General features: G+C 44.9%; 1 protein-coding gene across 1 annotated transcript in view; it reads right to left on the reverse strand.

Moving 5' to 3' along the window:
* Window positions 1–3,603: 3,603 nt before the first annotated feature.
* LOC126281753 (uncharacterized) overlaps window positions 3,604–27,543 on the reverse strand; it is a 158,925-nt gene continuing 134,985 nt past the window's right edge. Inside the window, exons 5-8 of the mRNA XM_049980942.1 lie at window positions 22,801–22,998; window positions 15,712–15,948; window positions 9,137–9,494; window positions 3,604–4,486 (exon numbers count right to left, since the gene is read on the reverse strand). Coding sequence (XP_049836899.1) covers window positions 4,419–4,486; window positions 9,137–9,494; window positions 15,712–15,948; window positions 22,801–22,998 — 861 coding nt within the window. The 3' untranslated portion in view covers window positions 3,604–4,418. The remainder of the gene's footprint in view (window positions 4,487–9,136; window positions 9,495–15,711; window positions 15,949–22,800; window positions 22,999–27,543) is intronic.

Genomic DNA, 27,543 nt, shown 5'->3' on the forward strand with positions numbered 1-27,543 from the left:
ATCCCTGCGAAACCCTACATTTCAGCTGGATAATGCACGACCGCATGTTGCAGGTCGTGTACGGGTCTTTCTGGATACAGAAAACGTTCGACTGCTGCCCTGGCCAGCACATTCTCCAGATCTCTCACCAATTGAAAACGTCTGGTCAATGGTGGCCGAGCAACTGGCTCGTCACAATACACCAGTCATTACTCTTGACGAACTGTGGGATCGTGTTGAAGCTGCATGGGCAATTTTAATGGCCAGTAGTGTATTTTACTGGCCAATAAATTTCTTTTCATATGAGTTACACGCACTGCTGCACCAGGGAAAAAGAAGGGAGCCAGCGGAAGTACAAAAAGCGAATATGTTCCTGTTCATTTAAATGACCCTGAGTGAAAGGTTTGGTGCGAAGTGTCTCATTCTACCATCCTCACGAACTTTAAAAATTTTACAAAAACTCTGTCTTATGAACAAATTCACACATTTTTACGCTGACACAAGAAGACAGTGGCAGTGTCAAGGAGACGGAAATGTAATAAACACTGGAAAATATTAGACAGTAGTTGTGTTGTAGGAAGAATGAAGGAGGCAATGGTAGTATGAGAGAAAGAGAGAGATAGACAGTCACAGTGGGGCTTGGTTGAACAGTGGTAGGAAAAGAATAAAAGAATGAAGGAGACACTGTCGGGAGGGGTGGGGGGGGGGTGGGGGGGGGGTGGGGGGGAAGGAATGAAGAGAATGAAAAGGTGGAAGTAGGTGAGAGCCAGTGATAACCAGAGTCAGGATATATGACAATGACAATGGGAAAGAGAGATCTATGACAGTAAGAAAAGACAGAAGCAGTAGGAAGCACAGAATGAAGTCAACTGTGGCTTTGATACAGGAGAGAATGTCAGAGATCCTCAAAGAACTAATGTCAAAGAGTTGGGCTGAATCTGTGAGTGAGTGAAGGTGACTGGTAGTGGATCGGTATAAGCAATTTACAGCAATGCACTAGTGGGTCGAAATGAGTCGTAGTTAGGGAAGCTTGTAGGAGTTCGAGTTGAGTTCCTTGCTAAAAAATAGAGCAAGTATGTCTGCATGGCAAAATTTTTGCGAAAATCTGTAAAGGTAGAGAAGAAGAGAGAATGAGGCAGCTGGTATCCCACTCTTCAGTAAGAGTATTTTAAATGAAGACGAACATATTCCCATTTTTGGGCACTGATAGGTGCATTTTTCTGCTGGTTTGTTTCCTAATTTTTTATGTATTTGTATATTCTCCTTTATCAAAATTTTTGTCAGAACATTGTATCCTCTACAATAACACAGCAATTGAATATGGTGTGAATACCTCTTATCTTGTCATACTTGTGAAGTTATTTAAGGAATATGTTCGTATTTTTGAAAATTTATTTAAATGTTGATTCCAACAGATGATATGAAACTGTGGAAATTTAAAAGTGGTCAGTTCTATGTGTCTGCTGACATCACCATTGAAAAGAGTAATAAAAGACACTTCTATCAGGCAGACATAGATAACTGTTTAAACAATATTTGATATTATCTTTTCATTTAGTGTGAATGATCTTGCTCAAGAACACTAGCTTATTTTTTGTGAATAGACCTTATTTATAGTTAGTGTGAATGTTCTGAATGAGACCAAATGCTATAAAAGTTCTTTATTTAAATATTGTTGTAATATGTTTGTTTAGTGCAGGAAGTGGTGAAGCTGAGTCAAATCCAAGTCTGTAGAACGTAAGGACAATGTATTTTTGGTATGGATGGTGATCAGCCAATGAAGATGTAGATAGTGGTGGAATACTGGTGAAGTCAATTGGAGTCAGAAACTTTCCAAGTGTGCAGCAAAGGGAGGAATTCTACACACTTTTAGAATAGTTTTGGAAGAAGGATGACATGTGTGAGGGAACAAGTATGGTTTGGTCACATGGGTGAGTGACTTCAGGCAGTGAATGTCTGTTACGGTACTGTTACTTATACACTTGAATTCAAGAACTGAGAAGATACAGAGTATGAGTATCTTCTCATTATCTGTTGTGTGTTATGGTATCAATTGTCATGCTGAAGTCTGAATTATTCTGCACTGTAGAAAATTTCGTGTACTGCGTTCACAGAAGGGACTTGGTGCTTCTGCTACCATTCTCGTAATGCTCTAAACCCAACTTTGGTGCATTTAATACGGTTATTATTCTCTTTATATGTCCATCTGTTTGACAGGAGGTCTTTGGGATGATTACTATTCTGAGAAAATAAAATGCCTGCAGTTCTCCTTATGATTTTATTTATTTTGCTGCAGATTCAGTGAGCTATTTTCAGGCTGTAGTTGATGTGGAAGGAGTTGACACTATCCCTCTATATATTGCATCAGTGGCCAGCATAACTGGTTACACAGACTATCTGAAAACTTTGGTGTCAGCACTCCAACTGTCAACTGTCTGTGATATATCTGGTTATCATAGGAGCACTTTCCAGCTATTTGGATATACCTTCTTGGAAAAATATAATTCAACTCAAGTCTTTTGGCAAAATCTACATCAATTCCAGAGCCTAGAGTAGAACATTTTTATAATTAAATATTCATTTATCTCTTATTTAATGCTACTATTTATTTTATTAATTCACACTGTTATCTGATGCATAGACTCTTTGACTGTGGCATCACAAATTCATGTTATTATTTGCCACGCATTAGCTGCAGGGCACAAAAGTGTAGCTCAACCCTACAACATTATTAAGCTATTCTTTTTAAATGGAGCTGAGTGAAGCCCAGTTAACTAAGGTACAAGCAACAACAGGTGAAGCTGCAGTTGGTTCGCTCGTGTGGAATACTGGTTAGAGAAGTTACTACTTACGGTGTATCCATTACGTAACATAGCAACTCACAGCAATTGCATTTTTTGAATAGAGCCCTGCATTATAAGAATTATATTTGGTGTCAGTTCTACAGCATTCTGCAGAGATCTCTTCAAAGTATGTGATATCTGGACAGTTTTGTGATGTATACACTCATTACGGTTATTAGTTGCTTTAAATATGATTCTTTCCTCAAATATGTGGGTATAATACAGGGACTTTGCATTATTAGAGGAAAGAGTGAGATGCATGTTTGTATTCATTTTCACCAGCCTGGTGGAATATGTTGAAAGTCCCGTGGGCAATGTTGATTTCAATGCTGAATTAAAGGTTTTCGTGAAGTATTTTTGTGCCTATTATGCTAATACCAGTATGGTTCCTTTGAAGAGGGCATCACCAATTCCTTGAATGATCTTTTTCATATTTAAGACTGTCTTCGGAGTCTAATGACATCATCAAACATGTGAAAGGATCTAAGGTTTCTTCCTACTAGTCTTCTATAGATCACACAGTCTCAATAATATACTGGATCATTGTGAAGTTGTTAGAACTGGTCAATCATCTTATTATGTATTAATGGTTCAATGCAAAATACTAGTCATATTTTTTGTCCCTTTAGAACTATTGTTGTTACTAAATAGTTTTGTTCTATTTTGTCTCTTATGTCACCTGTGGCGTAGTTCATTCATAAGTAATTCTTTGCCTACACAAAAACTAAAATTCTTGTTTTCAAATTTATGAGACCTGGTGAATGAATGTTAAATAATTGAATAATATCGTAAAAAAGTTTTATTGAAGAGAGCATGTAGAAAACAGTTCACTTATGTTTTCTTTCTCAGGCATTACATGTCTGTAAGAAATTAACTGTAAGTTATAGGATTTTATGACAGTGTTCAGTACCATACATTTAACAATGACACTAAGGGAATCAGAAGATTACAGTCATTATTAATAAGATAACACAGCAAAAGTATGCAAAAGAATTTTGCTAGGAGTCCAGAAAGTGAATGTTACTCTCTGTAAGCAGGAAAACTGCGAATAATGTTCATTCTGCAATGTAATTTGTGAGGTTTTGGAACAGTGACCATGCTTCTAGTTCTCATTCGAGAGGTAATACAAAACAATTAATAAACAGTGTCAATCTCATTAGATATACAATTTATACAAGAAACACCTCTCACAAACAAAGTTTGCTAAGCTCACGCATTGCATTACCAGTTATCTACAATCGACATCAGTAGAACAATTTTCCTTGAAAGAACACTTGCACATTGCAGCTCAGCACTGAAAACTTTGTTCTATATCTTGGCTGTCCATGCTAATCATAAGCAAAGCATTCAAGTCACTCACATAACAATCACTTTACAATGGTGTATTTTGTCTTTTTTCTGTCTGACAAGGTTACACACAACACAATCACTAAAACGAAGCCTATGGTAATATGTACAGGAGGAATCCTTCCATTCTATCGGCGTCCACTGATGAGAAAACGCTCGAAGTAGTTGACTAGACGTGGTTCCACACACTCCTCAGTAGCTCAGCTGAATTCCAGCTGACGGCCCTCACCAGAGTTGAGGTCAGAGGAGTCAAGCTTGCACTTCGAGTGGCCTCTTCGATTCGTGAAGCGTCTCTTGTAGTATGTGCTGCCGTGAATCTGGGGACAGATTGGAAGAAAAGATAAATTACTATCTCAGAATGTACATCAGAACAGGCATGCATCGCTATTCATTTACGAGTCTATGGCAAGATTAAATGTGAAGTCCACAATGAAGAAATTATGTTCTTTCCATTTTGTCACCAATCTGTAATGATCTAAGGTTGTATACGCTAAAGTTCGCGACTGAATATAGCAGTATTCTACTAGACGGATACTCTCAATAGAAAAAAATTGGTAATAATTATGCCTATAATGCCGAATCATTGAGCCGTTTTCTATTTTTTAGCTAGTTCATCCAAGGTGAACGTCTAGTGGATGAGTATAATAATAACCTTTGAATGAGAGCAGGCATATTGACCTATATGAGTAAATAACCTCCCGAAAACTGCAGTTGCTTGGGTGAGAAGGTAACGACAAACTAGTGCGATTTTTCACGAGAAGCATGAAGCACCTTCATATAGGCGCACTTTGGAGAACTTCCAGATTTTGATAGTTCTGGTCATCGTTTCTTACACTCAACATACCAAAAGCTCTGTCTGCAGTTGCTACCTCGAAAATGCAGTACTGATGTTCAAGATGCTAAAAAAGAAAGAAAGTTCCAGCGGGAAGAACAACACCCATCCAGATAGGTGAGTTCACCGCCTGTTGCGATGCATGCCACTGTAACAACGCTTGATAGAGAGCTCGAGCGAAGTCTACGTACGCAGGGCGTGACACCTCTGTACGCGGCTTAATGACGTAATACAGTCGACCGGTTGCCGTTCTCAGGATATAAAAGACGGAACCTGGCCAGCTTACGACAGTCAGTTTTAGTCCCTGACGAAGGCGATGGTGGATATCATCGAAACCTTGTAATTTTTACCGAATGTTACGCGGCAAGTGAACCGACAAATTTTTACGCATGGACGCTGCTGCGAAAACCTTCATAGCCATACAGATATCTTGTTTGCATCGTTTGGAGTTGGTCCTCACCTTTTGATGACTTTACTGAACGATAATTTGACAGCATTGCCTCCAAACAACCTAAGATGACTGTTCAGATTAATCCTCATTTACAAACGTTAACAACAGCAGAGGGCCTTAACACTTCTTTGGGGAACATCATGTATCACTTCTGTTTAACTCTATGATCCTTGTACTATTTCATAACAATAAAGAGTGATTCATGACGAGCGAGACCCTCTGAATCCGAATTGTGTGAATAGATCATTTTGTTCGAGGTAATACGTAATTTTCGAACACGGTAGAGGTCTGTATGATTCAAAATCCTACTGCAAACCGACGTCAGTGGCAGGGAACCCTAATTCAGACAATTATTCCTATCTCCTTTCTTATGTACAGGCGTGACTTTTACAATTATGAAGTCTTTAGGTAAGGATCTTTCGTCGCGTGAGCGGTAGTATATGGTGGCAAAGTATGGGGTAATTATATAGGCGTAATCTAAAAGGAACCTAATCAAGGCAGTCAGTGTGGCCTCTTGGAGTTCATTAAGGATAATTGTTGAGGCCCTAGTAATGCGACACGCGAAGAATGGGTGCAAGAGATAGGAACGGGTAATTACAGAGTCGGGATTTCTGCACCGGGGAGTGCAGAATTTTTCTAAAGCATAACGGTGGTTTTAGAACGGAGTCGGCTATGTGCCAATATAGCTCTCAGAACTACAGGCCGCGAGTGCAGCCAGGGGATGGTTCAAATGGCTCTGAGCACTATGGGACTTAACATGTCTGGTCATCAGTCTCCTAGACATAGAACTACTTAAACCTAACTAACCTAAGGACATCACACACATCCATGCCTGAGGCAGGATTCGAACCTGCAACCGTAGCAGTCGCGCGGTTCCAGACTGAAGCGCCTAGAACCGCACGGCCACACCGGCCGGCTAGCCAGGAGATGGGTCAGTGACATACCGGGCTTGTACCATGTACAGATGTCGGATGCTTCTCATGGCTTTCGGGAACAAATGAGGACTGTGCAGTATCAGGATGGAATCTACCAGCCCTGCAGTCAACATTTCTGTGATGCACCTTTTCTTTCGAGAGCACACCACAGCCACCTCTTGAGTGCTTTCCTGCAAGGGGCAGGAATCAGCAGAGAGGAATGGCATGCAGTATCTGCTGACATGAATCCGACTGTGTGACACCATTAGAAACTAGAGGTTTGTCGTCACACTCTCGTTCAGGCCGTTCCAGTTCGCCTGCCCCTACGTGGGCAGCCAGGCACTCACACATTCATTTGTGCTGGGACGGGTAAACAGCTGAAGCTGGCAGGTCAAAGCATGTGTGACAGTTTTGTTGTGGCTGAACACACGCTTGCAGGGTTGACCAAGTCGTTCGCACATGCTGAGAATGCGTGGAACAGAGCCACCTAGTGGGTAGTCTGTATTGAAATCGGGATGTGACATACGCAGAATGCGTGGAACAGAGCCGTCTGGTGCGTCGCCTAAACTTTAGCCGAGCTAATGTAAGAACATCCAAGACAATGGCCGTGGGCTGGGCATAGCAGCTTCACGCGCGTCTCAGCCAATCACGTAACGGGAGCTTGTCTCTGTGGGAATGTTTCATTGTTGCTAGAGCTATGTAGAAGGTCTGTTTTCGCCTTCAGCCGTTTGCTTTATGCATTTGAAACCTGGCAAGAGAGCTGCCCGCCGTTAAGGACCTCGTTACGCCCTCTCGGCTATAGCGAAACAGATGAGGGGCACCCGGCAGTGCACGCGCCCTCTCGGGCAGTGTAGTACAGACTGCTCTAGGTGACCTCAGAAAGAGTCGTCATCGAAGTGACGGACAGAACAGACCAGCAGCATCTCGACTACAATGAGGACAGCATGCCAAGGAGTAGCTGACTATGCTTCGAGGAGCTATCAATAAGTAGTGCAACACTTTTTTTTCTGAAAGCACGTTGATTTTATTCAGGATTCCAATACACCATATTATTTCCCACTCTTTTCGCTACAAAACACTATTTTTCAGCGTAATCTCTGACGAGTGCGACGGTCTTACCCCATCGTACTGGGAGGACCTAAATGACGGCAATGGTACTCTACCTGTCGACGTTGGAACTAACGTCTTGCTGCACCAATAACCTCCCCATCATCCACGTTCTGATTCCCGTCGAGTGCACTCTCCACTGGGCCAAAAAGTCGGAATTTGCTGTCGGGTGGTTGAGGAATAACATAGCGGTAAGTTTCGTGAGCTACTCTTGCGTTCACAGACTAGGGTCCGGCCTTGGTTGTCATAGAGAAGGACACGTTCGTTTTCATTTTTGTGGCGACAAACATGCTGATGTCGGTTCTTCAGTTCCCTGTGGACAGCGCAGTACACTTCAGAATTCATCGTTGCACCATGAGGAAGGACATCAAACAGAGGAACCCCTCCAGAGTGCCAGAGGTCCCTCAATCATGACTTTACCGGCTGAGGGTGCGGCTTTGGAATTTTTCCTTGGAGGAGAGGTGGTGTGGCGCCACTCCATGGATTTGTTTCCGGTTGGGAGTGATGAACCCATGTGCCATCGCCTGTGACGATGTTTGATAAAAAGTTGTTACCATCAGCCTTGTAACGCGCTAGCACTTCCGCACAGACAGCCCGTAGCTGCTATTTATGTTGTTAGGTGGCGTGGAACCCAGCAGACACACACTCCTTTCAGCATCCCAGCTGGTGGACGTGTATGCCAGCATTACCAACAGAGACACTCAGTTGAGCAGCGAAGAGATCGGACTGTTTTGCGACACCTTGTTGCGATGTTGATAGATGCCTGGCCCAACTACTCATCGTGCTTTTGTTCTGTGCCAGGTCTCTGCACATATTCTGCAATCGCCTATGAATATCTGTGATGCTCTGGTTTTCCACCAAAAGAAACCTAGTGATAGCTGTCTGCTTGGAAAGCACCTCCACTACAGACGCTATTTTGAAGGCCACCACCAATAGGAACATCAAACTGCAAGGGCTCAAGCGGGAATATTCCACAATATCAACAACAAAGTCTGCATTTTTACAACAGAAATGGACAGAAAGAAATGTGTCTCATTACTCATTGAACGCCCCTCGATGATTCGTGACGGGAAGCATCACAGTATTTAATGTTACCCCACAGATCTCAGAGATGTCCACTTTGACAAAGACTATACTATTTTTGTTATTTGTTAGTTTCTACGTCACATTAAAGCTATTTCTTCAGTTTTATAACGCTCAATCTTTCATTCTCATTTCCCGTCGCTGGGGACGGCCATGACACAAATGGATAAATATACAAGTGAGGCAAAACATTTTTGATCACATGGAGAACGTCATAGATGAAAATCCACGAAGAGGTAGAGATTAAATCTTTATTAATTACTTTACTGACACCCTTCAGAAGTCATACAATTATTTATATCACAACTTTCTGACTACTATTGACACTACAACACAGTGACATAAAATGGCTTTTATTTCATGTGACGCACAACATAGGCTGTTCTAAGTAATTCGATGGTATCTGAAGATGACCAGATGATCGAAACGAGGAGTTAGTGAAGAATTATTTAGTCAGACGCTCTTTGTGTTTCTGAAATATCACAATTTCTTCCTAAAACTTAGGAGGTATGGGGTATCAGCTGTACATAAAGGTTTTGGAGATTTTAGTAAGGGTAGAAGCATTGAATTTGAGCATTACCTGGCAGGTCGGTGGTGTGCACGCCGGCCTCCTCGTGGCCGATGAGGCTCCACTTGTCATCGGCGGGGGCGGACGTCCGCCTGCAGGCGCGGGAGGCGCAGTCGGCCAGCAGGTAGAGCGCGGGAGTGACGAGCGCCAGCAACGTAAGCGCCACCAGAGCGTACAGCGAGGCCCAGGGCAGCGCCGGCCACTGGCCGCGGGCCGGCGGGGGTGGCGGGGGTGGCGCGGGCCTGCCCGACGCGGGGGCGGCCTCGGGGGCGGACAGCTCGCGGCGCACGGCGGGCGCGCTCACGCCGCTCGTGTCCAGCCGCAGGGGCTCGCTGTGCGACAGCGACCGCGAGTGCCACATCAGCTCCACCTGCCGGGCAGCCAACACGCTCGTTCAGGGGGGAGAACAACACCAAAGCATGGCTTTACATAGGATAAAGCTTTCAACTTATTGCAGGACTCATAGGTCCAGTACGTCTTTGTTGCTGTGACATACCTGAGTGTAGAGAAAATCCCACTTCAGACCATGCTTTACCAACCGGGGGGGGGGGGGGGGGGGGTGGGGGGGGGGGGTGGAAGAAGGGACGTAGGAAGACCCAGAACGAAGTAGCAGTGAAAAATGAAGATGGGACACTTCAAGGGCAGAAGAAGACAAGTCTATTGGTCTGGTCATCCTTCATACCACGTGCTATTGGTTCATGACGTCCTGCCCGAGGGTTCTCTCCCAATGCATCGACAGACAACTGAACCAGCATTTACTTTCGGTTAGCCAATGTATCTTTTGTCCAAGTTTCTCGTCTGATGACCGACCTTGCTATCTCACACTTCTTCTATCGCATAAGCTTAGGAACTAACAATTTGCAATATCCCGACCCCTTGCTCTCGAAAATACCTGTTAATATAATGGCTTTTTTGTTTTTTTCTTTATTGTATTACGATCTCTCCCCCCCCCCCCCAAGAGGGGGAGGGGGGTGGGCTGGCAGCAGCGTAATACGCAGCTCTGCAGCCTACAGATAAAGTCAAAAAACATAATGAGATATAACAATAAAAAGAGGTGATAAAACTGTGCATGTTGAAAACTAGTACACGGCGAGAAAGTTGTAAAAAAACATAAAAAACAAAGAGGTTAGTGACGCTGACTAAAAAAACTTAGGAAACAGACAATTAAATAATATGACGACGGTCTGGTGTCTGTTCGCAGCACTGTAAAAAGGGGATGCACGACACTGAACACTCAGGGAAAACACTGCACTATGGAGTACGAAGGCATATGGGTGGAGGGGGGAGGAACCGGAGAGATGAGGGGGGAAAGAGGGGGGAGCTGATGGAAGGAGAGGGCACAGAAAAAGGGGGGAGCAGGTTGGACGCAAGAAAGGGAAGACAGTGAAGGTGAAAGAAAAAGGACTCGGGAGAGAGAATGGGGTCAAGAATTGGGTAGGTGGAGAAAAAACAGGATGGAAGAGGGGGGGAGAAGGAGCCCTGGAAAAGGACAGAGGGAGGGAGGGGGAGATGAGGAGAGACAGGACATCATCCAGGAGGGACAGTTGATGGAAGCCACCTCGGGAAAGGAGATGAAGGATGCAGAGGTGAAAGGTAGGGGGGGGCACAATCGTGAAGGTGCAGGAGCAGGTGTTGGAGAGGAGAGGAGCAACCAGGGAATGAGGGGGATCAAGTCAGCGGGAGGTGTAGACGACACGGACATGTCCAAGGAAAAGGAGCAGATGGGGGAAAGGAATCAGGTCATAGAGGATCTGTGTGAGGGGAGAGGAGGTGTATATGGAAGGTGAGACAGGATACATGGCGCTTAGGATCTGAGGGACTTGTAGTGTTTGGAGGTGCGACTGGTATAACAGGTGATGGGACAGCTTAAGGATTTGTAGATGAGGAGGATGGTGGACGAGTTTAACCCCCATGTCCGAACAGAGAGTAGTTGTGGGTCTTGTATTGGACAAAGCAGAGGGATCCAGGTGAGGTGACAGTCAATGGTGATTCCAAGGTAGGTGAGGGTGGGGGAGAGGTGGACAGGGCGAGCGCAGATGGTAAGGTAAAAATCACGAAGCCAGAAGGAGTGAGTGGTACGACCAACAATGATTGCCTGGTTCTTGATAGGATTCTGTAGAAGACGTAGGGACTGTTGAAAGGGTAGGAAAGATGGCTAGGAGGGCAGTGTCTTCGGCATACTGTAGGAGATGGACCAGAGAGGGGATTGGGGCATATCTGCCTTGTACAGGAGGTAGAGGAGAAGTGAGAGGATAGAACCCTGGGGCACACCCCGGATGGGTAGAAGGTGCGGGAATCGGCGTTATGGATGGTAACGTTGGAGGGGCGGTGGGAGAGAAGGAGGCAATCACACGGACATAGTTAATAGGAAGGGAGTAGGTCTGGAGTTTAAACAGGAGACTGGGATGCCATACACGGTCATAGGCCTTTTTGAGGTTTATGGAGACAGAAATGGCGGAGCGACGGGAGTTAAGCTGGAGGGAGAGCAGATGAGTGAGGTGTAGGAGTTGGTCATCAGAGGAGAAGGAAGGCCGAAAGCCACATTGGGTGTTGGGGAGGAGGTGGTATAGGTGGAAGTGGTGACAGATGTGCTGGGTAAGGATGGATTCCAAGAGCTTGCCGAAACACCGAGGTCAGACATATATGGCGATAGGAAAAGCCACCAGATGAAGGCTTGTTGGGTTTGAAGTAAATTAGCATATGGGGGGTTTTCCACAGGTTGGGGTAGAAGCCAGTGGCAAGGATGACGTTGTAGAGGGCGGCAAGGACTGCAAGAAGGAGGGAGGGCAGTGTTTGAGATAGCGGTAGGTAACACAGTCGTGGCCAGGAGCGGTCTTGCGTTTAGTGCAGAGTGTGAAGCTGATTTCCTGTGTAGTGATGGCAGTGTTGAGTCCTGATGGTGGTGTATGGGCCAAGTGCTGGAAGCTAGGAGCAGTGAGAGGAATGGAGGTATCCGTACATTCGTTGGGGAAGAGGGAATAATGGGGATCATCTGGAATGGAGAAGAAATCGGATAGGTGGGAGGCAAAGTAGTTGGCCTTACTGAAGTTGGCAGGAAAGGGATGATCATCAAGGAGGATAAGGTATTGCAGGGTAGGGCGGTTCCCAGTAAGACTGTAGAAAGCAGACCAATACTTGGAAGAGTTTTTCGGGAGCGTGGCGTTGAGTTGTGTGCATGTCTGTCGCCAGGCATGGTGTTTCTTCGCAATAAGCAAGTTGCTGGTGTGGCGTTGCAATTGCCGGTGGCTGGTAAATGTGTCTGTCACGAGTGTGGAGGAAGGATCAGTAGAGGCGACGGGACTCACGAAGGATGGTCTGTGGGGCCAGTGAGGGTGGTTGGCTTTGGTAGAGATATGGATGGCAACAGCGTCAGGCAAGATCTGGTGGAGGAAGGTAGCAGTTCAAGAGATGTCATCGGGAGATTTGAGGGTAGGGTCATGGCGTTCGATCTGGGTGTGTATGGAATCCCGGTAGGCATCACAATATGCGCGGGAGTAGTCGTGGACAAGTTTAGGAGGAATGTCAGGGCGAGGAATGGGGCGGGGATAGAGACCATCACTCTGTTGACGTTTCAGTCTCCTCTTTAAACTCTAGGCTTATGCACTTACAACAAACAATATCTGTCTCATTCATTCCTTTCTATCAAACTACCTATTTTTTCCAACTGATACCCTGCTGAAGGTATATCACAAAGCTCTCTCCTACACGATGTGATCAAAGGTGTCTGGACATCCCCAAAAACTTACGTTTTTCATATTAGGTGCATTGTGCTGCCACCTGCTGCCGGGTATTCCATATCAGCGACCTCAGTAGTCTTGAGACATCGTGAGAGAGCAGAATGGGGCACTCCAAGGAACTCAGACTTCTAACGTGGTCAGGTGATTGGGTGTCACTTGTGCCATACGTCTATATGTGATATTTCCACATTCAAAGGGCTTGAAGTGGCTCTGAGCACTATGGGACTTAACATCTGAGGCCATGAGTCTCCTAGAACTTAGAACTACTTAAACCTAACTAATCTAAGGACATCACACACATTCCTGCCCGAGGCAGGATTCGAACCTGCGACCGTAACAGTCGCGCTGTTCCGGACTGAAGCGCCTAGAACCGCTCGGCCACCGCGGGCGGCGCTTTCCATATTCCTAAACATTTCTGTGTCTACTGTTTCTGATGTGATAGTGAAGTGCACACGGGAAGGGACACGTAATCCTCGTCTGTAGACTGACAGAGACCGATGACAACTAGGATTGCTTAGTTGAGCGGCTGCTTATAAGCCACACATCATTCCGGTAAATGCCGAACGACTGCTCGCTTGGCGTAAGGAGCGTAAACAATGGACTATTGAACAGTGGAAAAACGTTGTATGGAGTGACGAATCACGGTACACAATGTTGCGATGCGATGGCACGACATGGGTATGGCGAATGCGCGTTGAACGTCATCTACCAAGCGTGTGTAGTGCCATCAGTGAAATTCGGAGGCGGTGATGGTAATGGTGTGGTCGTGTTTTGCACCCCTTGTTGTTATGCGTATCACTATCACAGCACAGACCTACATTGATGTTTTAAGCACCTTCTTGCTTCCCACTGTAGAAGAGCAATTCAGGGATGGTGACTGCATCTTTAAACACGATCGAGTACGTTGGAAAAGCAGTTTCTACATAAACCCCCCCCCCCCCCCCCACACACACACACACAAATTGACATTTAACAAGAATTCTATGGGCAAGAGTACCAAAAGACGCCGAAAGTACATTGTGGTTTGCTTGAACCAGCTATCTAATTTGTTACTTGACGTCTTAATAAATGTCTGGAAAACAATGAAAGTGCTATGGTTTAACATTTTGGTTTGACAGTTCGGAATGGGTGAGCGGGGAGGTGCAGGGCAGCTGGGGTGGAGGAATATATAGAATTCTTTAAATTCGCTCCCAGAAGCCCCCACATAAATTGCTTCCTTACAGTGCTCATATAGTACTACAACCTCTTGTTTCTTAGGTGGACACTATGAAATACGAGGGTGAGTCAAATGAAAACCTTAAATATTATTTTAAATATTATTTGTTGTACAGATGTGGTACAAAGCCCTATCACTTTTCAACAATCACCCCCACGCTCAAAGCAAGTTCTCCAGCGCTTACAAAGTGCAGAAATTCCTATAGAAAGAAATTCATTTGGTAGTCCGTGCAACCACTCATGCACTGTGTGGCGTACATCTTCATTACAACGGAACTTCTTTCATCCCATCGAGTCTTTGAGTGGTCCAGACATATGGAAATCACTCGGAGCAAGGGATGGTGAGTATGGTGGATGAGGAAGACACTCAAAAGGCAGGTCTGTGAATCGTTGCATCTGCTGTATGGGCAGTGTGAGGCCTTGCATTGTCAGGTTGCTAACGGACACCTGCTGACAGCAATCCACGTCGCTTTGATTTGATTGCAGGCTGCAGATGATTTTTAGAAGATCTGTGTATGCTGCACTGGTAACTGTGGTCCCTCTAAGCACGTAATGCTAAAAAATGACGCCTTTTTGCCCCAAAAGAGTGTCAGCATAACCTTCCCTGCTGATGGCTCTGTTTGAAACTTCTTTGGTTTTGGTGGTGAGGAAGAGCGCCAGTCCTTGCTCGCTCTCTTCGTTTCCGGTTGGCGGAAGTGAACCCAGTTTTTGTCCTCAGTAACGATTCTTGCAAGGAAGCCATCACCTTCTCGTTAAAAGCGCCGAAGAAATTCTTCACAAGCATCAACACGTCGTTCTCTCATTTCAGGAGTCAGCTGCAGTGGCAACCATCTTGCAGACACTTTGTGAAGCTGGAGCACATCATGCACATTTCGTGTGCTGACCCCTGACTAATCTGTAAACATGCTGCAATGTCATTCACTGTCACTCGGCTGTTTTCCTTCACTATGGCTTCAACTGTGGCAATGTTCTGTGGAGTCACCACTCGTTGTGCCTGACCTGGACGAGGAGCATCTTTCACTGAAGTCACACCATTTGCAAACTTCCTACTCCATTCGTAGACTTGATGCTGTGACAAACAAATGTGTGGAGCACATCATGCACATTTCGTGTGCTGACCCCTGACTAATCTGTAAACATGCTGCAATGTTATTCACTGTCACTCGGCTGTTTTCCTTCACTATGGCTTCAACTGTGGCAATGTTCTGTGGAGTCACCACTCGTTGTTTCTGACCTGGACGAGGAGCATCTTTCACTGAAGTCACACCATTTGCAAACTTCCTATTCCATTCGTAGACTTGATGCTGTGACAAACATGCGTCACCGTACTGAACCTTCATTCGTCGATGAATTTCAACAGGTTTCACACCTTCACTAGGCAAAAAGCAAATAACAGAACGCTGTTCTTCCCTGGTGCAAGTCGCAAATGGGACGGCCATCTTTACACTGATACTGCGACGGTATGTGTGCATCTGCACTATGCTGCCACCTACAGGCCACTCTGCACGCTGTTTGTAGCACGCTTACCCACTTACAGGATAACCGCGAGAAATTTCGATTTGTTATTACAAATTTAAAATTTTCATTTGACGCACCCTCGTATAATGCATGTTAGTAACAACAAGAAAAATTTACCCGAATGTGAAACACAGTGTCAGGCCAGAGAGAGAGCGTGACGCAAGAGGAGTCGGTGTAGAGGTTCCCGGTGATTCCCCCGCCGTCCACCTCCCACGTGACCAGGTAGAGCGGGGAACCCCCGTCGCGTCGTGCGGCCAGCAGGTCCTTGTCTGGCGCTCGCCACGACAGCTCGGCGATCACCAGCACTCCCTGGTGGATCACCGACAGCACCTCGACCGACCACACGCTGCCGTCCTGGAAAACAAGACAAGTCACACACTCTCTCAGTCCACCTCTCACCTCACATAAGAATCAGTCGTACCCACAAATAATCACTATGACCACGGGTAGATAAACATAGACACTGATAATGACGGTTTAAATTTCCTTCTCTTTCATTATCCTTTCTGTTTCTGATAACACTAAGAATGGGTTCAAATTTACTATGATAATCAACAGACTTGTGAATCTTGTTTTTATTTATTATTATTATTATTATTATTATTATTATTATTATTATTATTATTATTATTATTAACGCCAGAGATTATTATTGGCCTCCACCATGAACCATTATTGTTGTACTTGAAAAATGTAAATTGAAACCTCCAGCTGTATTGTAATTCAGACGTTTGTTCAAAACATGCTACCAGTTTCGACGCGAAAAAGCGTTATCTTCAGGCCCCAAGCGTAATCTGCCATCAACGTATGAACCACAATGACAAAGATCAACGGAGTCTTCAATTTGAAACAATACAACTAATTAAGCGCGTTACATCAGCATGTGCAACCAACAAAGTCGAGTGCAGGGGGGGCCAAAATCAAATGAATTCCGTAACTTCCAGTGACAAGCCCAGCAGTGGTTAGATTGTTTATTGACAGCGTTATGAACACCTGTGTTGAAAAAATAATAAAAGTTGAGATTCATGGTGAAACAAAACTCAGGACTCAAGTATTAAAGCATAGCTTATTATAATTATTAGCAGTTGCTAGTAGTATAAGTACGTATTACGACAAAAAATGTGTACATTCGTACTTTAAAAAAATACGCATTTGTTCATTTGACTTCTGAATGTCCCCCTAAAACTCTTGCGGTGGTCGCGTATCTTTGACATGATGCGACAGTAAGCCATGTATCAGAAGGTAAGGATCTTACGGTATCTTGTAAGTTTCCTGTAAAGTAGCGTTGACAAATAAATGTATCTGAAAATGGATTTCCCAACTTGAAGAGCTCAGGAAATCGCGTCTGTCAATGGGTAGCAAAACAACTGATAATGGTCCAGGTTTGCATGAAATGAGGTGTAGAAGATATTTGCTCCCCGTGATACTGAACTCTCTTTAAATTGTCAAAATCCAGTTAACTGTTCTTTCAAAAAAAGTCTTAGCGGTTTTTCAAGTGAAGTGCCACATGTTTGACCGGGGAGCAATTGGGAATTTAAAGCGAGGCGGCGCGGCGTTTGACAGGTGAATCCTGATTTAGTTCACATCATCTGTACACTTAAAAGTTCAGTTGAATAATCCCATACTAAGTAAGTACGGGCACGCCCTTTACGTTTATAAGAAGGCCCATAGTACAGCCTTGACAGAAACACTTCTTTTGTTTTTCTGGTGTCCTGTCTGTGCCTGCCGCCTCATGTGACCTCGTGACACAAAACCTGCATCATGGGGAGTAGCGACAGCTTGTAGGAATGTCAGGGGGCGCCGGAGCTACAGTTGGACAACCAACAGTGCCTACTTAGCACTCTATCACTGATAAGACAAATACTTTCCGCCAGGAATTAGCTACTGGTGTTACGCATGCGCACATAGGGCTTTCCTCTAAAGGTGCTCCTTGTGGTGCGAACATAGCAGGCAGAAATACGCGGGCAAATCAGTTAACTAAACGAAATTTTGTTCTGCTCCACAAGTCAATAACGAAATGCTACTTTTTCTGTAAGTTACTTTCGTTCGCTCTAATCATAGCGATATTTTATTATAAGCTACCCTTTGCCTGTATCCACCTGGGAAAATATTAGCAGAATACTCTGAAGAGACTGAAGTTGCGGAGATTATGTGCAGAACGCAGTTGCCCTGCGTAGGTAATCAAAAATTTGCAACTGGATGAACAATTAAAATTGTATCTGTCTGCCACATGGAAAAATGGCCTTAAATATGCAGAAAGAGCATTCGGATAGGTCATCTACTTCGAGAATGAACAAGAATATCGAGTCAGTTGAGCTCATCATTTGTGATTATCGTCTCGGCAGGACTGATGATACTACGCATCAGTTGAACAGCTATAAAGGTTGACCATTTGCAACCGTCTATGAATTTCATAAACTATCGTCTACTTTGTGTTCGTTGTGGATCATGTTATATAGGCGAACGAGAACGTTTCGAAAATGTCTGAATCACATTTAAGGCGTTCTGAAGAGGAAGGAGAATTTCTCAGACGCACAGAGATCATTGATGAGACATGCGTTCAGCGCTACGAATCAGAGTAAGCAGCAGCGCGTGGTGTGGTAACATCCGTCTTTGGCTATATAACAAAATTAGAAACGCAAGCTTATATAAAAAAAATTTAATGACAATGCTTCTATTGGTTGTGCTCTTGATAGGACTTTCATGAAGTTCTGAAGGAACACTACGTAAGACTGTAACCTACTGTGGAAGTATTCTATAATGAGCGAACAGTTTCAATCAAAGACAATTTTCCACCACCACTCAAGTTAACAACAAGAGTTACACTGGAATACAATGACGGCAAAAAAAAGGAGCACAGTGTCGAAAATTCGACTATGCCTTTTCCGATCTTCTTTTTAACATTCTGCTCTTTAGACGCCATCGTTTTCCGTTATAACTCTTGCTGTAAATCGAAGTTGTGATGGAGGACATTCTTTGGAACCGATCGCTTGTTAAAGAAATTTTTAAAAGCACCTTACGGTATTATATGGTGCCATTTCTAAAACACTCTTAAAGAGTGAAAGCAACTATGAGCTACTGCGAGATCTGAAATCCAAAATCAGAGCAAAGACAAACCTCTCCAAACGTGAAATTTTGCTTCAGTATGACGCTCCCCCAGCACATTCAAAATTTTGGTTTTCAGCTGCTGGAGCATAAACGGTGTAGGTCTGAACTTGCTCCAACCAATTTCCACTTTTTTTGATACGGTGAAGTAGCACCGTCGGATTACGAGACCATGCAAGCTATCCAAGAGTGGATCTCACAAATCTTTTTTCAGGTACATACAGGTTGGGGAGATTACGAAAATGACTGGTGCTACTCACATTGTCATTTTCTCACTACTATTGCCTTTACTTTTTGAATTGCCCTTGTAAAATCTCTAAGAAATAACATCTCGTAATTTCCCTTTTCATCTCGACTCCCTAATTCTGAAGAGACATCTACACCTGCAGAGCACACTTGTTTTTCTCTTCGAGACGCAAGTACCGTGAGAGTTCGATAGCGTGCGAACATTTAGCAAACTTGTTGTTCCTTCACAGTTCTTTTTGTTTACTTTGCAATTCACACCTGAGAAAACACTAATTGAAACAGTGGTTTTACTTTTCTCATAAGGAATGACAACGACTGATACTGATTGCAACACAAGCAAAACATATTTGCCAACGCAGCACATTTTTCTGTCACGTACCACTTGAACAACTCTTCTGACCTTGTCGGGAGTCCTCTCGTAATCTTTTTCATCCTGACGTAATGTCTGGTCCTGGTTACTTTCTATAGTAAGAGCTTCCCCAGATTGTCCGAGAAAACCAGTAACAGCAGACGGAAAAGCAGGGGCATGGTCACCAATCTTAAAGATAACGCTAGGCTACGCCCAGGCAACGGCACGCAAGCTGCACTCTGCAGATTGCGTTTTGGTTGTGCTGAGGTATATGGCCTTCATCGATCGATTTACAGCGTGTGTGTATGGTTGCGGCAAGTTTTCTTCGTGTATGAGAGCAACCATATACTAAAACTTGCCAAAACGCAGGTTTCCGCAGTAGAGGAGAGCTACTACGCCCGTTTCTTCAGGTAAGCCATAGAGATTCACAAACATAAAAATACGGAACAACAAAAAGCCGTAAGGTATGCGGTTCCTGGGTTTCCGAGTTTCAGCGAACGATTGTTGCAGGTAATAAATGAAAATCACAGTGCTAAGGACGAGGGAAAAGCCTTCAGATGTTGGCACGATAGGTACGTATGAAGAGTGGAAATGCAGAACGTTCTAAACGCCATTTCTTCGTAAAACGCATTTTCAGTGCTGTTGTGTTCTCGATAATCTGTTGTATGTCCCGAGTTTTGATATAGCTGTTTGTATGTCCCGAGTTTTGATACAGCTGTTTGTATGTCCCGAGTTTTGATAGAGCTGGCAAACGAAGGAGAAAGATATTCAAACAGACATTAAAGGATGGCGCCTGGTCTTTATGTCAAGATACGTATACCTCTGAAGTTCCAAAATTTAAAAGATAATGATTGGTTTCTGTTGACCACACATTTCAAAAAGTGGGGCGAATAAAAGTGGCCCAGACGAGTGGATCCAATGTGTGTGAGCGTTAAAGGAGAAGGAAAAGACCAACAGCTACGTCAAAAAGAATGCCATGAAAGAGTTGTTAGCGGAGGTCAGTCTGGTCGCGGCCCTAGCTGCTCACCCAGCTCACCTGAAATGTCAGTGTGCGGTTACTTTGTATGGGGAATCCTGAAGTCAAAGGTGTATCGCAACATCCCTCATAGTGTTGAAGAACTGAAGCAGAACATTTCGGATGAGATTGCAGCAGTTCCAGCAGTCCAGCTTCGATCCGCCTTCAGCAGCTTGCTGACCAGGGCCCAGAAGTGTCAAGAGATGAATGGTGGTCACTTTGAACATCTGCTAAAGTCAGATTAGCACTGCATTATCCTTTGCTCTCCTGTGTTTCTTTGTACCCTGTAACTCTGTCCTCCGGGACACTTTCATTTGCCCTATCCTGTACAAGTGAAAAGCCTATTTTTTTTCTATTGTGTTCTCACAACTACAACGCAGTGTCTCAGTATGGATGGCTCTTAGTATAAAAACATTTTTCCTGCTATTTTGTCGAAAACTAACATTTTGAGACCGCGGCTAATAATAAAACACAAGCTGATCCTTGCAAGAGAATAGCAATCAGCCAGTCCTTCTATTCTTTATCGACACAAATAGTGCTGTTCATGTGCATATTACGTTTGTTGTTGTTTCGATTAGCTGTTCAAAAGAAACAAATGTAATACATAAACAGCCGTCTGAAGACAAACTTGTCGGTTCGAAACAGGTAACGGCGCTTTTTTTTTTTTTAGAAAAACAGCATTATTGAGTTCTTGCAACATATTAATCATTAGTGTTACTAATCACTTCGCATTGCATACGCTTTGTATTGCATTCAAAAGGATAAGATCCGATAACGACAGCATAGCTCTGTCGAAACTGGTCATCCAATAAAATGCTTTCTTAGCAATCTTGGCGTATGAAGTTGTCTTCAGTTACCATACATCGCACATCGCTTCTAGACTGTCCGGTGTCAGGGCTATACGAGGTGATTCTTATTAACGTTTGAAAACACCAGAAGCGACGTAGATGCCGTTGCGGCAAGTAGTTTAGCAGGAGTCACAAGGAGCCGCAAATGTCGAGAGATACTCCAATAGTGGATGACAAATGTTGAACATGTGACGTCACTAGATGACGTACGACGCCGCACGTGCAGCGGTGGGGCTTGTTGTGATGCTACATTCGCTGGCAGGGGGCAGTGCTACACGTCGCTGCACAACGGGGCGAATTTCGAACACCTTCTGTAAGCGTGATTGTTTGAAAATGCAGAAGTCACGGAATTACTGTCCCCGCTGTAACCAGGCAAAAGCTGTTCTTTCATTAACTTTCTTTACTTTTGTCACTCTTCTTCTTCTTCTTTTTTTTTTTTTTTTTTTTTTGCAGACTTTTAAGTGAAGGAAACAAGGCCATTTTATTGTAACGACGGAATTCAGAAGCTTAAACTCATTTACTTGTGAAGTAATATGGTAGTTCTTTGTTGTACTGTACTTTTCAATAAACCAGCGGAGAACGTGAGGCCAGCAAATGAAATAATCTCTCCTCAATGTAAACACATACTTGTCTAAGTGAATGAAAAACACGCTGCCTGCCGGACGCAAGATTCGAACCCTGAGCCCTACGTGCTGAAGTAGCGCACGTAGGCCCGGCGCCTCACCGGCCTGAATACTAAAGTTGGGTTTGGATGATCAGCTGCGACTGACCGATAGGCCAATCACTGCATGTGCAGCGACGTACGAATATGTCACCTGGCGACTTCACATGTTGAACGTCTGTCACCCGCTTTTGGGGTATTTCCTGACATCTGCGGCCCTACGTTTCTTACATGAATTTAGGTGTCCCAGCATTATCTATTTTTTTTCTTGACATATGTTGAAGTTGGCGATCAGAATGTGTTTATTTCCACTCTGTAGCCGCGGGATAGACTTCAAACCGTCGCCAGCGTTAGAGGGTCAACTTTGACAATGCCGGCCAGTAGTGCTAGCGAAGCAGTATAAAGATAACTAAGCAAACGTCAGTTGAAGGTCACGAGTTGAAGCTAGCAGGATGTACTTTCATTGAAACAGATCACCACTTCCCGAATGAGATTTTCACTCTGCAGCGGAGTGTGCGCTGATATGAAACTTCCTGGCAGATTAAAACTGTGTGCCGGACCGAGAGTCGAACTCGGGACCTTTGTCTTTCGTGGTCAAGTGCTCTACCAACTGAGCTACCAGAGCACGACGCACGCCCCCTCCTCAGCTTTATTTCTTCAGTCCCTCGTCTCCTACTTTCCAAACTTCACAGAAGCTCTCCTGCCCAGCTAGGTTTGCAGGAGAGCTTCTGTGAAGTTTGGAAAGTAGGAGACTAGGTTCTGGCGGAAGTAGAGCTGTGAGGACGGGGCGTGAGTAGTGCTTGGGTAACTCAGATGGTAGAGCACTTGCCCTTGAAAGGTAAAGGTCCCGACTTCGAGTCTCGGTCCGGCACACAGTTTTAAACTGACAGGAAGTTTCAGACCACCACTCTTTGGTGGTGAGTACTGAAGCCTGTTGGAAATGTCCAGCAGTACGTGAAGTTCCGTAGAAGGTGAAGCTTACCCCGGTGGCGGTGCTGGGTCCTGCGGGGGTGGGGTGCCGCATCGAGGCGCCGGCCAGGTCGCGGGCGGCTACGGGCCCCAGGGAGGCGGCGGGGGCGGCCCAGGCGGGGGTGTACACGGTGCGGAGGCCGCCGGCGTCTACAGCCAGCACGCGCGCCGACCCGGAGGCTGACGGCACGCGCGCCCCGCACTGCTCCGTCTGCAAAACGCCAGCACCGCGCTGATGATGTGCGTGTCGCCGAAACGTTGCTAACAGCTACTGCCTTACATCTCGTCATCAACACAGACTTAAGTTAGGAACAGCTCAACCATAGGGATACACTTTAATTAGGAAAGAAAGACAGACATAGGAGAAATAAAATAAGGCATGAGTACATCAGTGTGGTTTGTAAGGAACATAGTAACGAAGTTTAAACAGGGCGTCCAAGTAAAATGAACTGTCCTATGCAAAAGTTGAAAGACAAGCAACTTATAAAAATCAGCCTGGAACACATGCGAAACTGCTGTGTGCAGAGATCACTGACTATAGACAACGGAGAAAATAACAGCTGTCGATGGCGAACTCTTTCGTTTCATTACATCAGATCTAGATTTCGACTGTTACATAGTTGTCCTCAGTGCATATGACAACAAAGTGTCGCGTGGTAAACAATATTGGTGTAGAGCTTACAGGGGTCTAATTTGAACTGTCACCTGTTGTCATATGCACTGAAGATGACTATGCAACTAATCTAGATCTGCTATAATAAGACAACGTGTTTTGCGAACGATTGCTGTACTTTATGTTGTCAACTTGTAAGACTTTAGGACAGATTAACTCTGTGCTCTAAATCTGTACTGCATCTTGGAGAATTACTTTAATCGATAAATGTTATTACAAAAACATACACTCCGAAAGTAGCCCTAGAGAGAGGTGCTCGCAGTTTGGGGTTAGGGATCTGCGATGTTAGCAAATCATCGATGCTGATTCTATATCATCATCGACGTTTATCAGCGGTGATCGAAAGTAATCGATACGAAAATATCGACATTAAATGATAAATTTTACAGGATTGCGTAAAAAGCAACATACAAACACTTCAACACCATACATATTGAGACATAAAATTTCAAAGAGACGCAGAAATAATATCAGACCACTATCTCGTGCTGACAACTATTCGTGAAAGGATAAAACGCAGAAACTGCAGGAGAAGAGATGCGGACCGGAACGTAAACACAGATCTACTGAAAAAAGACAGAAATCCATCTGATATTCGAAACGAGTTTCTGCCCTGGATAAAGAAGGAGGTGATATAGACAAGTTATGGTCCAATCCCAAAGTCAGACACGCAGCAGATGAAGTGCTGAAGCCACTAGAGTCAGGGAGGAGCAAAGAGAAAAGAGGCTAAAATGTTAAGGGTGACAACCGAACAAGACGAAAGATTGCGATTCATGGAGCCATCTGGGGAGGCAAGAAAAGTCCCCTGAGCAGAAAAGCGAGAGGATGTAAACAGCAAGATAACACTGGCAGAAAAGGATCGAACAGTAGGTAATACAAGAGACTTTTACAAGAAAGTCACAATCTTCAAGGAAAGATACTACGCTGCGGTTGACTTGGTCTAACGTCAAGCAGGATAACTCATATCAGATGAAACAAAAGCTATAGAAGGACAGAAAAACTACTTCGAAAATCTCCTGAATTTGGACGACACCACGTTGCGACAAACACCATCAGAAGAAGGAGAAGAATTTCACGGAGAAGATAGAGTAACAGTACCGAGAGCAGAGTATGAACTGCAGAGCATAGAAGACGTAAGGGAAGCTACAAAAATGCTGAAGAGACGAAAGGCACCAGGAATAGGTGGCACACCTAGAAAGATGCTCATAGGGGGAAGAGATATCCTACAAGAGAGAGTATACCGTCTAATCACTCTAACTTGGAGGAAAGAAAGGATCCCGACAGAATTTAAGCAGCCTGTCATCTGCCCAATATTAAGGAAATGAGATCCAATGAGATGCAGCAACTAGAGAGGAATCACCTTACTATTCACAACTTATAAGAGCCAGAGCACGTTGTCGCTGACGTGTCTAACGCCATACGTTGTGGAGATACTTGGATCCCAACGAGCACGGTTTAGAAAGCGAAAATCAACCGTAGCCAACAACATATAATAAAGAAAAAGCTATTGAAAAGGTAGGAATTTCACAGAGATTTTCATTTTTTTTGGGGGGGGGGGGGAGACTTCAAAAAGCGCATGATAGTGTGAACAGGCAAGCAATATGACAAGAACTGGAAAGAGCACAGGTTATACAAGAGACTACATGCATGGTGAAAGTGAATAGAAAGATATCAGAGAAATTCAAGGTGAAGACTTGAGTGCGATAGGGAGGATGCCACTCCCCCCTTCTGTTTAATCTAGTTCTGGAAATAGGTCTGATAAAGGTAATCAGTCTGGAGACAGGAATACAGCTGGGTAGAAGAATCAAAACACTGGCTGAAGCGGATGATGTAGTTTTAATAGCGCAGAATGAACCAAATCTGGGTCACATGACAAGAGTGTTTCTGGAAGAGGCAATGAGAGTGGATCTGAAGATGAATATGGATAAGACCAAATACCTTATTGTGCGTATAGGAAACGATAACATCTTTAGATGCAGGTGGTAAAATCTTTGAAAAGGTAAAAGAGTTCAAATATCTTGGAGTAGTACTCAGCGAAAGGGATGAGATAGGCCAGGAAATAACGGCAGAAATCCAGGCAGGAAACAGGTCAAGGTTTGCACATGGAAAGCTGCTAAAGTTCCGGCTTTTAGGGAGACCGGCAAAGATTAGAAAATACAGGACAGTAATACAACGTATCGTCCTGTACGGAGCATATACTTGGGCTATGACACAGAAGATAAAAAGAAAACGCCTGACATTTGAGAATGCTGTTGTGAGAGAGGTTTTTCGGCAATACAGGATGGAGACGACGGGAGGAAAAGGAAAAGCAGCGAATTACAGAAGTTGCACAAGTCGCTGAACATAGTAGCTACGATTAGTGAGAGGTCACTGGATGGTACGGGCATGTAATGCGTCGAGAAGGGCGCATGACCATGGAGGTAGTGCCAGAAGATATCAGAGACAACAGGCCGAAAGGAAGACCACGGCTGAGATGGATGACGGGATCAAAGAGGATACGATGTGTAAGATGGAACCAAGTGGAGAGGACTATATGGACCCAGGGGAGGCTGACTGGCGAGGCCAAAAGCCGACCACTGTTTGTGTGGTCAACCTAGTAAATAGTAAGTAAGTAAGTATGAGGGCACACTTCAGAAATTTATTCTCTTTCAGTTTCTTTTAACTAATCGCTGTGCAAATGAAGTAAGCACATTCACTCTCAGTATTAACATTAGTACTGGTTGTCTGTTCGCATCCCCCCCCCCCCCCCCCGTCTTAAGTAGACAAGTAATCTGACTGACTCTTGCAGTTTAATGTGCTTTTGTATAATTGGAAATCGATATTATACAATATTCCTTAAATGATTCCATTATATTGGGTTTCAGTAGGTTTGGGTTGCATATTTTCACTTTCCTGAAGATGAGTTTATGACATTTTGTACACTCCTGGAAATTGAAATAAGAACACCGTGAATTCATTGTCCCAGGAAGGGGAAACTTTATTGACACATTCCTGGGGTCAGATACATCACATGATTACACTGACAGAACCACAGGCACATAGACACAGGCAACAGAGCATGCACAATGTCGGCACTAGTACAGTGTATATCCACCTTTCGCAGCAATGCAGGCTGCTATTCTCCCATGGAGACGATTGTAGAGATGCTGGATGTAGTACTGTCGAACGGCTTGCCATGCCATTTCCACCTGGCGCCTCAGTTGGACCAGCGTTCGTGCTGGACGTGCAGACCGCGTGAGACGACGCTTCAACCAGTCCCAAACATGCTCAATGGGGGACAGATCCGGAGATCTTGCTGGCCAGGGTAGTTGACTTACACCTTCTAGGGCACGTTGGGTGGCACGGGATACATACGGACGTGCATTGTCCTGTTGGAACAGCAAGTTCCGTTGCCGGTCTAGGAATGGTAGAACGATGGGTTCGATGACGGTTTGGATGTACCGTGCACTATTCAGTGTCCCCTCGACGATCACCAGAGGTGTACGGCCAGTGTAGGAGATCGCTCCCCACACCATGATGCCGGGTGTTGGCCCTGTGTGCCTCGGTCGTATGCAGTCCTGATTGTGGCGCTCACCTGCACGGCGCCAAACACGCATACGACCATCATTGGCACCAAGGCAAAAGCGACTCTCATCGCTGAAGACGACACGTCTCCATTCGTCCCTCCGTTCACGCCTGTTGCGACACCACTGGAGGCGGGCTGCACGATGTTGGGGCGTGAGCGGAAGACGGCCTAACGGTGTGTGGGACCGTAGCCCAGCTTCATGGAGACGGTTGCGAATGGTCCTCGCCGATACCCCAGGAGCAACAGTGTCCCTAATTTGCTGGGAAGTGGCGGTGCGGTCCCCTACGGCACTGCGTAGGATCCTACGGTCTTGGCGTGCATCCGTGCGTCGCTGCGGTCCGGTCTCAGGTCGACGGGCACGTGCACCTTCCGCCGACCACTGGCGACAACATCGATGTACTGTGGAGACCTCACGCCCCACGTGTTGAGCAATTCGGCGGCACGTCCACCCGGCCTCAGGCATGCCCACTATACGCCCTCGCTCAAAGTCCGTCAACTGCACATACGGTTCACGTCCA

Source organism: Schistocerca gregaria, chromosome 7 (genome assembly GCF_023897955.1).
Source record: "Schistocerca gregaria isolate iqSchGreg1 chromosome 7, iqSchGreg1.2, whole genome shotgun sequence".
Taxonomy (NCBI): domain Eukaryota; kingdom Metazoa; phylum Arthropoda; class Insecta; order Orthoptera; family Acrididae; genus Schistocerca; species Schistocerca gregaria.